Genomic DNA, 12496 nt, shown 5'->3' with positions numbered 1-12496 from the left:
ATGAGATTCTTCGTGTTCTGCCTCATCTTGGGCTTGGCTGCTGGTGAGTCTCTCTTTCCCTGCCCCGTGTCCTCTATTTCGTGCCATAATTTCATGTATATTCTGTGAAGATATGCACTTGCCAGCATGACACAAAGTTCATGTTCTTGACACTCTCTTCCCACAGCCGCCCCAAAGTCCAAGCCCACGTTCCGCCGTGGTCTCAACAGGATCGTTGGTGGAACAGAGGCCAGTCCCGGAGAATTCCCTTACCAGCTCAGCTTCCAGGACATTTCCTTTGGATCTCCCTTCCACTTCTGCGGTGCTTCCATCTACAATGAGAACTGGGCCATCTGTGCTGGACACTGCGTCCAGGGAGAGGACATGAACAACCCAGACTACCTGCAGGTTAGCTAACCCTACACCTTCAACAAATGAACCAATGCTAAACTTAATCAAATTTGTTTGGAATATTCTTCGGCATATTTCTGCACACCCAAGAATATGCTGTAAATCATAAATAAAACCTTAGCATTGCAACCAGAATCACACACAAGCAAAGTAGAGAATGATGAAAGCTCTACACATTTGAAAATGTCTTCATTTGTCTTTTAGGAAAAGTCACGTTTTCATGAACTTAGCTCAATATTAGCAACAATTTACTAATGAAGTTGTGGATTATTACAGGTTGTGGCTGGTGAGCATGACTTGGATGCTAACGAAGGCAATGAGCAGACGGTCATCTTGTCAAAGATCATCCAGCATGAGAACTACAACGGCTTCACCATCAGCAACGACATCTCCCTTCTGCAGTTCTCCCAGCCTCTGACTTTCAACAGCTACGTGGCGGCCATCGCTCTGCCCGCTCAGGGCCATTCCGCCACAGGCGACTGTGTTTGCACTGGCTGGGGTGCACTTACTGAGGGAGGCAGCAGCCCCTCTACGCTGCAGAAGGTGACTGTTCCCATCGTGTCTGATGCAGACTGCCGTGCTGCTTATGGTGAGAGTGAGATCGAGGACTCCATGATTTGCGCTGGTGTTCCTGAGGGCGGCAAGGACGCTTGCCAGGGAGATTCTGGCGGCCCCCTGGCCTGCAGTGACACTGGCTCCACCTACCTGGCTGGCATCGTGTCCTGGGGCTACGGATGTGCCCGCCCAGACTACCCTGGAGTCTACTGCGAGGTGGCTTACTTCGTCGACTGGGTCCTCGCCAATGCTGTCTAAATTGTCACACCAGAAGCAGACAGTTTGGTCAAAATGACACCAAATACAACAAACCTCATAGTCACCTCTTCTGTATCCATCACTACCAAACAAAGTATTTCTCACTGTCGTTTCTTTCTCATTTACCTGTATCAAATTTAACCTGCAGGAATACAAATCTATATTTATTATCGCAAATCTATGAGAGCCATATGATGATGTCCATAAATATGTCAGGACATACTGAGTAAAATGTAATGCACGAGACAGACATTACACTGACTGTTATACTGCTGGAACTGCCCGGAAAATGTAAAAAATATATATATATATATATATATATATATATATATATATATATATATATATATATATATGATGACATTATAAGTTGAAAAGAAATTAAGTTCTAATGATATACACGTCTTCTGAATTTGGAAGAAGGGAGGTCGACTGGGGTGAAATATTCAACAGCATTCCCTATTGCCACGAGTAAAATATATCCACATATTGATAACGCTTTACATCATTTCAGTTTGTTTTGTATCGATTTCCAGTAGAGAAAAAAAAATAAAGAAATATCTGCTTACATGCTTAGAGCATACACACACTTTCAGTAAAAGCTCATATTTTATTCAGCTAAATATTCATGGCACTGTGAATCATGGCACAAAATTATTATACCAGACGATATATATGGCAGTTGGCCTAACCCACCAGCATCTGTCAGCAAAAGAGGATGATGATACTATACCCTTTTTAAGCTAATGACCTAAAACCGCCATCTATCCATCTTGAATGCAGAGTTACAACAAAAAACTAATACTAGAATATGATGCTGGTCACGAATTGCTACAGAATGGATGTAGTCACAAAATTTTCTCTTTCTGCCACTCAGGCACATGCAATAAGCTGCAAAATGACAAAAATCTGGGTCAAGTTAAGGTAAAATGACTATAGTTATAATGTTCTCTGGGTTATGTATCCATTTTCTGAAATAAGTTATCATATAATTTATATTCTGCGGAACGAACTGTTATTTTTAACACATTTATGCTCTCTGCTGTTCAGTTTCAGTGAGTATTCCAGAAGAAATGTAGTACTATGGGACCCGCTGATCTCTACATGCAAGCATGCAGACTACGTTCCATTTTTTAGTTATTACAACATGCAAATACCCTTTAAGAATTATAGTCATGCCCCATCAACTAACTTTAGGTAGCCTTAGAGTATAAATTTTAGTCATGCAAATAATTAAGCTGTGCATTCACAATATTCTAAGTCACACTGCTCTCCCAAATGCTAATGAGTGAGGAGGAGACATATATAATATATTTAGCATTAAAGTTTTGTGACTTGGCGAAGAAATTATTTTATATGAGTGACCCCATATGAAATTACTGAATGGCTGCTGAATAATATCTAAAATGTATTCACAGTAAACCCCCATCTTTCCAGCTACTCACCATCACCGGCTTCGCTTTTTTCGCGGGTGAGGAAACCATCACAAAACACACTTCTTTACGGTGCGCTTTAGGGTAATTTACTAAATATTGCTGCTACATCATCTCAATTACACTTTAAACAAATAGACTCTAATGCCTGGTAATAGCCGGGGACACTACAAGGGTTTTCGGGTAATTAATGAGTTATGGCTCTAGAAGCCCTTTTGTAAGGGTTTCATTACTTCATGGAAATTCATTTCTCACGGGTGTCCTTGTGTTGTACCCCCACGAAAAACGAGGACTTTTTGTACTTGCCCTCCAGACATTAACAACTTCACCAGCTTGATACTAGCCAAAGTAATTATGCACCTAGACCACCACCATACTCAAGATAGTGTGAAATGAATAACAAAAAGTGAGCGTGGAGGCGCGTCAGGGCAGAGTGAGTAAGCACAAACCTGTGCAGTTAAGTTACTTAGCATGTGACAGAGTACACCGGGACACAATATTTGATGTGTCGGGGTGGGTGGTAGTGCTGAGAGGGTTGGAACATCCCAGAACCATAAAATCAAAGGACCGAAGTTTACTGTATCCCTCAGGGTGTATAAAGACGATCCAGTTACTGAGTGAAGCGTCCACAAGCTGTGAAGCATTGAGGAGGAAGGTTTGGAGGAAGGCAGAAGGGCCTTAGATCCTTAAAAATCATTAAGCTTTGCTTTACCACAAGTCTGTTTTATATGTAAAGACGCACTGTCAAATGCAGCCGATCCAGTTACTGATACAGAGCTTTCACAAACTTATTTGCTGGGTGAAGAGAAGCAGGGTGGGACTTAAGACCTTTATAAAAAGTTACCTGTTTTTTTACTCGCCTATTATGTGTGTGACCCTGATATTGTGATGCACTGTCCACAAACCGCTATACGTCTGAATGTGGGAGGTGTGAGAGGTGGGGTCCCAGAACCTTGATAGACTCTGCCGTTACCACAGGTCTATTGTAAATTTTAATAGCCGCAACCCCAGGATCATCTGAAGGTAAACCCAGTAGAACGCAGGTCACCAATGGCCTTCTTCCGCACTTCACCCACCCTCCTTCAGGGCATACGGAGAGGACTGAAAGACGTTTATATAACAGGGCAGCTGCAACTCCCAGTCACATCAGTACCACCACATGAAGGAGTCCCTCTCCAGCAGCCCTACTGCATGTGTTAGATTATCAAACAGTGGTAAGCCTCTGGCTACTGAGGTACGGTGAACATTAAACTGTGACTGCATGGCAGTGCTAGAGAGGATCTGAGTCAGATGGTTAGAATTCTTCAGGAACATGAATTTTAATGTACGGAAATAATGGATACTGGTTTGGGTGAAAAGGGTGACGATGATGGGATCGACCTGCAGATTTGCACATAAGTTCATTTTGTGAAATTTGCTGTTGGAAGTGGGAAACTTCAGAATCAAACGTGACTAACAGCAGTGCCACACTGTACCGGGTGTCAGTGATGGGATTTATTTATATACCTTAAACGGATGCTGGTGAGGGGAGAGGGTATGCAAAACAGTGAAAATAAAAAAATTGGAAATGACCATAATCATCTTGCAAGTGTCAAGCTATACAAGCTAGGGCACCACAGTTATCGAGACACAGTGTCCACACACAGCCAAGGATGGGACCTACAGTCTTGGAAATCAATATACTAAACTTTGACTGTGGACTTAATATGTGTATCAGGTACCTCAGCTTGTCAAGATACACCAGCCATAAACTATTTTGCACCTAATGTGTTCATTGGGAGGGGGGGGGGGATGATGTCCAACTTTGAAAATAAAATAGTTTTGCCATTCCACTGCTCTATCTTGAACAGTTTTCCTGATGAAGGAGCACAATCAATGTTGGCCCGGATACTGATACACATCACCCACACACTATTGCGTGTCAGGGTGTTGGGGAGGAGGGATACCCTATAGAAAGGAAACTGGATATTTATTTCCTTGCCACAGGTCTACTGTGTGTGTGACTGAGTTATGGTACCACAAACTATTATGCATTGGGGCAGGGGTTCAGGGGAAGGGGGGAGGTTCGGGGAAGGAGTACACCTACAACACTGCAAATCAGTAGACCTGACCTTTGCTACAGGCAAACTATCTGCAAAAAGATGTACATCCCAAAGTGCCCTTGACTTTGATAAGGTGTTCATGAACAGCTGTGTGTCGAGGCAGTTACGCGAAAAGAGGGAGTGGAGGGGAACCAAAAACCTAGAAACCCCTCAAGCCTACTGTATGAGTATAATTGCACAACATAAGAAGTCTGGATTACTGAAACAAACCTTCCAAATAACGATGTGTGTGTGGGAAGGAGTATGCCAGAACTCTGACAACTGACAGGCATCGTCTGACCACAGCCTAGGCCTAGATTGTCTGTGCAAAGTTGTTAACACAAAAGGAGGTCCAGTTACTGAAATGCATTTCACAGACTGTAAACCTAACACCATCAAAGCTGATATACCTAGGTTATTCAGCACGCCTAAAGTTGTCCAGCTCTTGACCTATCATGTCCTTAAACTATGATGCGCAATGGCAGAGTTGTTTGAGCTACTTCCAAGAAATACAACTAAAATCACCCTATCCCTCCATAAATTGTGGGATTCATGTAAATTATGAATATGATTTTTTATGCACCCACATGAAATACCACTAATCATACATTATTGTACTACTATCAGAGCTACCATCCCACCTGTAGGGAAAATCTGATACAGTAAAGGTTTGCCGCCATTATATAAAACCTTGGTGGTAAAATTTTATCAAACAAATCCAACTAAGAAGGAGAAACAGGAAATTTAAATGATGTTCACTGCAGATGCAAAGGTTCCCAGACAATACACTGGAAAGTACCCTAGTAACGATAATGACTGCAGTCTTACGCGATAAGGTGTGGTAATCCCCCCAAGCAAGTATAAATAGGGGCAGGCACTGAGTATCGTCACAAGACGACCATCATGAGATTCTTCGTGTTCTGCCTCATCTTGGGCTTGGCTGCTGGTGAGTCTCTCTTTCCCTGCCCCCTGTCCTCTATTTCTTGCCATAATTTCATGTATATTGTGTGAAGATATGCACTTGCCAGCATGACACAAAGTTCATGTTCTTGATACTCTCCTCCCACAGCCGCCCCAAAGTCCAAGCCCACGTTCCGCCGTGGTCTCAACAGGATCGTTGGTGGAACAGAGGCTAGTCCCGGAGAATTCCCCTACCAGCTCAGCTTCCAGGACATTTCCTTTGGATCTCCCTTCCACTTCTGCGGTGCTTCCATCTACAATGAGAACTGGGCCATCTGTGCTGGACACTGCGTCCAGGGAGAGGACATGAACAACCCAGACTACCTCCAGGTTAGCTAACCCTACACCTTCAACAAATGAACCAGTGCTAAACTTAATCAAATTTGTTTGGAATATTCTTCGGCATGTTTCTACATACCCAAGAATATGCTGTAAACCATAAATAAAACCTTAGCATTGCAACCAGAATCACACACAAGTAAAGTAGCGAATGATGAAAGCTCTACACCTTTGAAAATGCCTTCATTTGTCTTTTAGGAAAAGTCACGTTTTCATGAACGTAGCTCAATATTAGCAACAGTTTACTAATGAAGTTGTGCATTATTACAGGTTGTGGCTGGTGAGCATGACTTGGATGCTAACGAAGGCAATGAGCAGACGGTCATCTTGTCAAAGATCATCCAGCATGAGAACTACAACGGCTTCACCATCAGCAACGACATCTCCCTTCTGCAATTCTCCCAGCCTCTGACTTTCAACAGCTACGTGGCTGCCATCGCTCTGCCCGCTCAGGGCCATTCCGCCACAGGCGACTGTGTTTGCACTGGCTGGGGTGCACTTACTGAGGGAGGCAGCAGCCCCTCTACGCTGCAGAAGGTGACTGTTCCCATCGTGTCTGATGCAGACTGCCGTGCTGCTTATGGTGAGAGTGAGATCGAGGACTCCATGATTTGCGCTGGTGTTCCTGAGGGTGGCAAGGACGCTTGCCAGGGAGATTCTGGCGGCCCCCTGGCCTGCAGTGACACTGGCTCCACCTACCTGGCTGGCATCGTGTCCTGGGGCTACGGATGTGCCCGCCCAGACTACCCTGGAGTCTACTGCGAGGTGGCTTACTTCGTCGACTGGGTCCTCGCCAATGCTGTCTAAATTGTTACACCAGAAGCAGACAGTTTGGTCAAAATGACACCAAATACAACATACCTCACAGTCACCTCTTCTGTATCCATCAGTACCAAAGAAAGTATTTCTCACTGACGTTTCTTTCTTATTTACCTGTATCAAATTTCACCGGCAGGAATACAAATCTATATTTATTATCGCAAAGCTATGAAAGCCATATGATGATGTCTATAAATATGTCAGGATAATACTGAGTAAAATGTAATGCACGAGACAGACTTTACACTGACTGTTATACTGCTGCAACTGCCCGGAAAAATATATATATATATATATATATATATATATATATATATATATATATATATATATATATATATATATATATATATATATTTCTGATGACATTATCAGTTGAAAAGAAATTAAGTTCTAATGATATACACGTCTTCTGAATTTGGAAGAAGGGAGGTCGACTGGGGTGAAATATTCAACAGCATTCTCTATTGCCACGAGTAAAATATATCCACATATTGATAGCGCTTTACATCATTTCAGTTTGTTTTGTATCGATTTCCAGTAGAGAAAAAAAAATAAAAAAATATCTGCATACATGCTTAGAGCATTACACACACTTTCAGTAAAAGCTCATATTTCATTCAGCTAAATATTCATGACACTGTGAATCATGGCACAAAATTATTATACCAGACGATACATATGGCAGTTGGCCTGACCCACCAGCATCTGTCAGCAAAAGAGGATGATGATACTATACCCTTTTTAAGCTAACGACCTAAAACCGCCATCTATCCATCTTGAATGCAGAGTTACAATAAAAAACTAATACTAGAATATGATGCTGCTCACGAATTGCTACAGAATGGATGTAGTCACAAAATTTTCTCTTTCTGTCACTCAGGCACATGCAATAAGCTGCAAAATGACAAAAATCTGGGTCAAGTTAAGGTAAAATGACTATAGTTATAATGTTCTCTGGGTTATGTATCCATTTTCTGAAATAAGTTATCATATAATTTATATCCTGCGGAACGAACTGTTATTTTTAACACATTTATGCTCTCTCCTGTTCAGTTTCAGTGAGTATTCCAGAAGAAATGTAGTACTATGGGACCCGCTGATCTCTACATGCACGCATGCAGACTACGTTCCAGTTTTTTAGTTATTACAACATGCAAATACCCTTTAAGAATTATAGTCATGCCCCATCAACTAACTTTAGGTAGCCTTAGAGTATAAATTTTAGTCTTGGAAATAATTAAGCTGTGGATTCACAATATTCTAAGTCACACTGCTCTCCCAAATGCTAATGAGTGAGGAGGAGACATATATAATATATTTAGCATTATAGTTTTGTGACTTGGCGAAGAAATTATTTTATATGAGTGACCCCATACGAAATTACTGAATGGCTGCTGAATAATATCTAAAATGTATTCACAGTAAGCCCCCGTCTTTCCAGCTACTCGCAATCACCGGCTTCGTTTTTTTCACGGGTGAGGAAACCATCACAAAACACACTTCTTTACGGTGCGCTTTGGGGTAAATTACTAAATATTGCTGCTACATCATCTCAATTACACTTTAAACAAATAGACTCTAATGCCTGGTAATAGCCGGGGACACTACAAGGGTTTTCGGGTAATTAATGAGTTATGGCTCTAGAAGCCCTTTTGTAAGGGTTTCATTACTTCATGGAAATTCATTTCTCACGGGTGTCCTTGTGTTGTACCCCCACGAAAAACGAGGACTTTTTGTACCTGCCCTTCAGACATTAACAACTTCACCAGCTTGATACTAGCCAAAGTAATTATGCACCTAGACCACCACCATACTCAAGATAGTGTGAAATGAATAACAATAAGTGAGCGTGGAGGCGCGTCAGGGCAAAGTGAGTAAGCACAAACCTGTGCAGTTAAGTTACTTAGCATGTGACAGAGTACACCGGGACACAATATTTGATGTGTCGGGGTGGGTGGTAGTGCTGAGAGGGTTGGAACATCCCAGAACCATAAAATCAATGGACCGAAGTTTACTGTATCCCTCAGGGAGTATAAAGACGTCCAGTTACTGAGTGAAGCGTCCACAAGCTGTGAAGCATTGAGGAGGAGGGTTTGGAGGAAGGCAGAAGGGCCTTAGATCCTTAAAAATCATTAAGCTTTGCTTTACCACAAGTCTGTTTTATATGTAAAGACGCACTGTCAAATGCAGCCGATCCAGTTACTGATACAGAGCTTTCACAAACTTATTTGCTGGGTGAAGAGAAGCAGGGTGGGACTTAAGACCTTTATAAAAAAAGTCACCTGTTTTCTTACTCGCCTATTATGTGTGTGACCCTGATATTGTGATGCACTGTCCACAAACCGCTATACGTCTGAATGTGGGAGGTGTGAGAGGTGGGGTCCCAGAACCTTGATAGACTCTGCCGTTACCAAAGGTCTATTGTAAGTTTTAATAGCTGCAACCCCAGGATCATCTGAAGGTAAACCCAGTAGAACGCAGGTCACCAATGGCCTTCTTCCGCACTTCACCCACCCTCCTTCAGGGGCATACGGAGAGGACTGAAAGACGTTTATATAACAGGGCAGCTGCAACTCCCAGTCACATCAGTACCACCACATGAAGGAGTCCCTCTCCAGCAGCCCTACTGCATGTGTTAGATTATCAAACAGTGGTAAGCCTCTGGCTACTGAGGTACGGTGAACATTAAACTGTGACTGCATGGCAGTGCTAGAGAGGATCTGAGTCAGATGGTTAGAATTCTTCAGGAACATGAATTTTAATGTACGAAAATAATGGATACTGGTTTGGGTGAAAAGGGTGACGATGATGGGATCGACCTGCAGATTTGCACATAAGTTCATTTTGTGAAATTTGCTGTTGGAAGTGGGAAACTTCAGAATCAAATGTGACTAACAGCAGTGCCACACTGTACCGGGTGTCAGTGATGAGATTTATTTATATACCTTAAACGGATGCTGGTGAGAGGAGAGGGTATGCAAAACAGTGAAAATAAAAAAATTGGAACTGAACATAATCATCTTGCAAGTGTCAAGCTATACAAGCTAGGGCACCACAGTTATCGAGACACAGCGTCCACACACAGCCAAGGATGGGACCTACAGTCTTGGAAATCATTATACTAAACTTTAACTGTGGACTTAATATGTGTATCAGGTACCTCAGCTTGTCAAGATACACCAGCCATAAACTATTTTGCACCTAATGTGTTCATTGGGGGGGGGGGGATGATGTCCAACTTTGAAAATAAAATAGTTTTGCCATTCCACTGCTCTATCTTGAACAGTTTTCTGGATGAAGGAGCACAACCAATGTTGGCCCGGATACTGATACACATCACCCACACACTATTGCGTGTCAGGGTGTTGGGGAGGAGGGATACCCTATAGAAAGGAAACTGGATATTTATTTCCTTGCCACAGGTCTACTGTGTGTGTGACTGAGTTATGGTACCACAAACTATTATGCATTGGGGCAGGGGTTCAGGGGAAGGGGGAGTGTCGGGGAAGGAGTACACCTACAACACTGCAAATCAGTAGACCTGACCTTTGCTACAGGCAAACTATCTGCAAAAAGATGTACATCCCAAAGTGCCCTTGACTTTGATAAGGTGTTCATGAACAGCTGTGTGTCGAGGCAGTTACGCGAAAAGAGGGAGTGGAGGGGAACCAAAAACCTAGAAACCCCTCAAGCCTACTGTATGAGTATAATTGCACAACATAAGAAGTCTGGATTACTGAAACAAACCTTCCAAATAACGATGTGTGTGTGGGAAGGAGTATGCCAGAACTCTGACAACTGACAGGCATCGTCTGACCACAGCCTAGGCCTAGATTGTCTGTGCAAAGTTGTTAACACAAAAGGAGGTCCAGTTACTGAAATGCATTTCACAGACTGTAAACCTAACACCATCAAAGCTGATATACCTAGGTTATTCAGCACGCCTAAAGTTGTCCAGCTCTTGACCTATCATGTCCTTAAACTATGATGCGCAATGGCAGAGTTGTTTGAGCTACATCCAAGAAATACAACTAAAATCACCCTATCCCTCCATAAATTGTGGGATTCATGTAAATTATGAATATGATTTTTTATGCACCCACAAGAAATACCACTAATCATACATTATTGTACTACTATTAGAGCTACCATCCCACCTGTAGGGAAAATCTGATACAGTAAAGGTTTGCTGCCATTATATAAAACCTTGGTGGTAAAATTTTATAAAACAAACCCAACTAAGAAGAAGAAACAGGAAATTTAAATGATGTTCACTGCAGATGCAAAAGTTCCCAGCCAGCACACTGGAAAGTACCCTAGTAACGATAACGACTGCAGTCTTACGCGATAAGGTGTGGTAATCCCCCAAGCAAGTATAAATAGGGGCAGGCACTGAGTATCGTCACAAGACGACCATCATGAGATTCTTCGTGTTCTGCCTCATCTTGGGCTTGGCTGCTGGTGAGTCTCTCTTTCCCTGCCCCGTGTCCTCTATTTCGTGCCATAATTTCATGTATATTCTGTGAAGATATGCACTTGCCAGCATGACACAAAGTTCATGTTCTTGACACTCTCTTCCCACAGCCGCCCCAAAGTCCAAGCCCACGTTCCGCCGTGGTCTCAACAGGATCGTTGGTGGAACAGAGGCCAGTCCCGGAGAATTCCCTTACCAGCTCAGCTTCCAGGACATTTCCTTTGGATCTCCCTTCCACTTCTGCGGTGCTTCCATCTACAATGAGAACTGGGCCATCTGTGCTGGACACTGCGTCCAGGGAGAGGACATGAACAACCCAGACTACCTCCAGGTTAGCTAACCCTACACCTTCAACAAATGAACCAATGCTAAACTTAATCAAATTTGTTTGGAATATTCTTCGGCATATTTCTGCACACCCAAGAATATGCTGTAAATCATAAATAAAACCTTAGCATTGCAACCAGAATCACACACAAGCAAAGTAGAGAATGATGAAAGCTCTACACATTTGAAAATGTCTTCATTTGTCTTTTAGGAAAAGTCACGTTTTCATGAACTTAGCTCAATATTAGCAACAATTTACTAATGAAGTTGTGGATTATTACAGGTTGTGGCTGGTGAGCATGACTTGGATGCTAACGAAGGCAATGAGCAGACGGTCATCTTGTCAAAGATCATCCAGCATGAGAACTACAACGGCTTCACCATCAGCAACGACATCTCCCTTCTGCAGTTCTCCCAGCCTCTGACTTTCAACAGCTACGTGGCGGCCATCGCTCTGCCCGCTCAGGGCCATTCCGCCACAGGCGACTGTGTTTGCACTGGCTGGGGTGCACTTACTGAGGGAGGCAGCAGCCCCTCTACGCTGCAGAAGGTGACTGTTCCCATCGTGTCTGATGCAGACTGCCGTGCTGCTTATGGTGAGAGTGAGATCGAGGACTCCATGATTTGCGCTGGTGTTCCTGAGGGCGGCAAGGACGCTTGCCAGGGAGATTCTGGCGGCCCCCTGGCCTGCAGTGACACTGGCTCCACCTACCTGGCTGGCATCGTGTCCTGGGGCTACGGATGTGCCCGCCCAGACTACCCTGGAGTCTACTGCGAGGTGGCTTACTTCGTCGACTGGGTCCTCGCCAATGCTGTCTAAATTGTCACACCAGAAGCAGACAGTTTGGTCAAAATGA

General features: G+C 43.2%; 3 protein-coding genes across 3 annotated transcripts; all 3 read left to right on the top strand.

Moving 5' to 3' along the window:
- LOC145411879 (trypsin-1-like) lies at nt 1-1203 on the top strand. The gene is made up of 3 exons (XM_080281837.1): nt 1-43; nt 167-387; nt 667-1203. Exons 1-3 carry the CDS (start codon nt 1-3, stop codon nt 1201-1203), a joined length of 801 nt encoding a protein of 266 aa, XP_080137963.1.
- A 4417-nt stretch (nt 1204-5620) lies between these two features.
- Nucleotides 5621-6823, top strand: LOC145411877 (trypsin-1-like). Its single transcript, XM_080281836.1, has 3 exons — nt 5621-5663; nt 5787-6007; nt 6287-6823. Exons 1-3 carry the CDS (start codon nt 5621-5623, stop codon nt 6821-6823), a joined length of 801 nt encoding a protein of 266 aa, XP_080137962.1.
- Nucleotides 6824-11256: 4433 nt separating this feature from the next.
- LOC145411876 (trypsin-1-like) lies at nt 11257-12459 on the top strand. The gene is made up of 3 exons (XM_080281835.1): nt 11257-11299; nt 11423-11643; nt 11923-12459. The coding sequence occupies exons 1-3, from the start codon at nt 11257-11259 to the stop codon at nt 12457-12459; spliced, it is 801 nt and encodes a 266-aa protein (XP_080137961.1).
- The last annotated feature ends 37 nt before the right edge of the window (nt 12460-12496 follow it).

Source organism: Coenobita brevimanus, chromosome 91, assembly GCF_032717465.1.
Source record: "Coenobita brevimanus isolate Jiangsu-jjx chromosome 91, ASM3271746v2, whole genome shotgun sequence".
In the NCBI taxonomy this organism is placed as follows: domain Eukaryota; kingdom Metazoa; phylum Arthropoda; class Malacostraca; order Decapoda; family Coenobitidae; genus Coenobita; species Coenobita brevimanus.
Note: the sequence above shows the minus strand (reverse complement) of the source record. Positions and strands in the feature narration are given on the sequence as shown.

What these genes read in the sequence shown, in the direction of transcription:
- LOC145411879 (XM_080281837.1), top strand. Translation starts at nt 1, where the DNA reads ATGAGATTCTTCGTGTTCTGCCTCATCTTGGGCTTGGCTGCTG. An exon ending in CATCTTGGGCTTGGCTGCTG is followed by an intron (nt 44 to 166) that starts GTGAGTCTCTCT and finishes CTCTTCCCACAG; the next exon opens with CCGCCCCAAAGTCCAAGCCC. An exon ending in ACAACCCAGACTACCTGCAG is followed by an intron (nt 388 to 666) that starts GTTAGCTAACCC and finishes GGATTATTACAG; the next exon opens with GTTGTGGCTGGTGAGCATGA.
- LOC145411877 (XM_080281836.1), top strand. Translation starts at nt 5,621, where the DNA reads ATGAGATTCTTCGTGTTCTGCCTCATCTTGGGCTTGGCTGCTG. An exon ending in CATCTTGGGCTTGGCTGCTG is followed by an intron (nt 5,664 to 5,786) that starts GTGAGTCTCTCT and finishes CTCCTCCCACAG; the next exon opens with CCGCCCCAAAGTCCAAGCCC. An exon ending in ACAACCCAGACTACCTCCAG is followed by an intron (nt 6,008 to 6,286) that starts GTTAGCTAACCC and finishes GCATTATTACAG; the next exon opens with GTTGTGGCTGGTGAGCATGA.
- LOC145411876 (XM_080281835.1), top strand. Translation starts at nt 11,257, where the DNA reads ATGAGATTCTTCGTGTTCTGCCTCATCTTGGGCTTGGCTGCTG. An exon ending in CATCTTGGGCTTGGCTGCTG is followed by an intron (nt 11,300 to 11,422) that starts GTGAGTCTCTCT and finishes CTCTTCCCACAG; the next exon opens with CCGCCCCAAAGTCCAAGCCC. An exon ending in ACAACCCAGACTACCTCCAG is followed by an intron (nt 11,644 to 11,922) that starts GTTAGCTAACCC and finishes GGATTATTACAG; the next exon opens with GTTGTGGCTGGTGAGCATGA.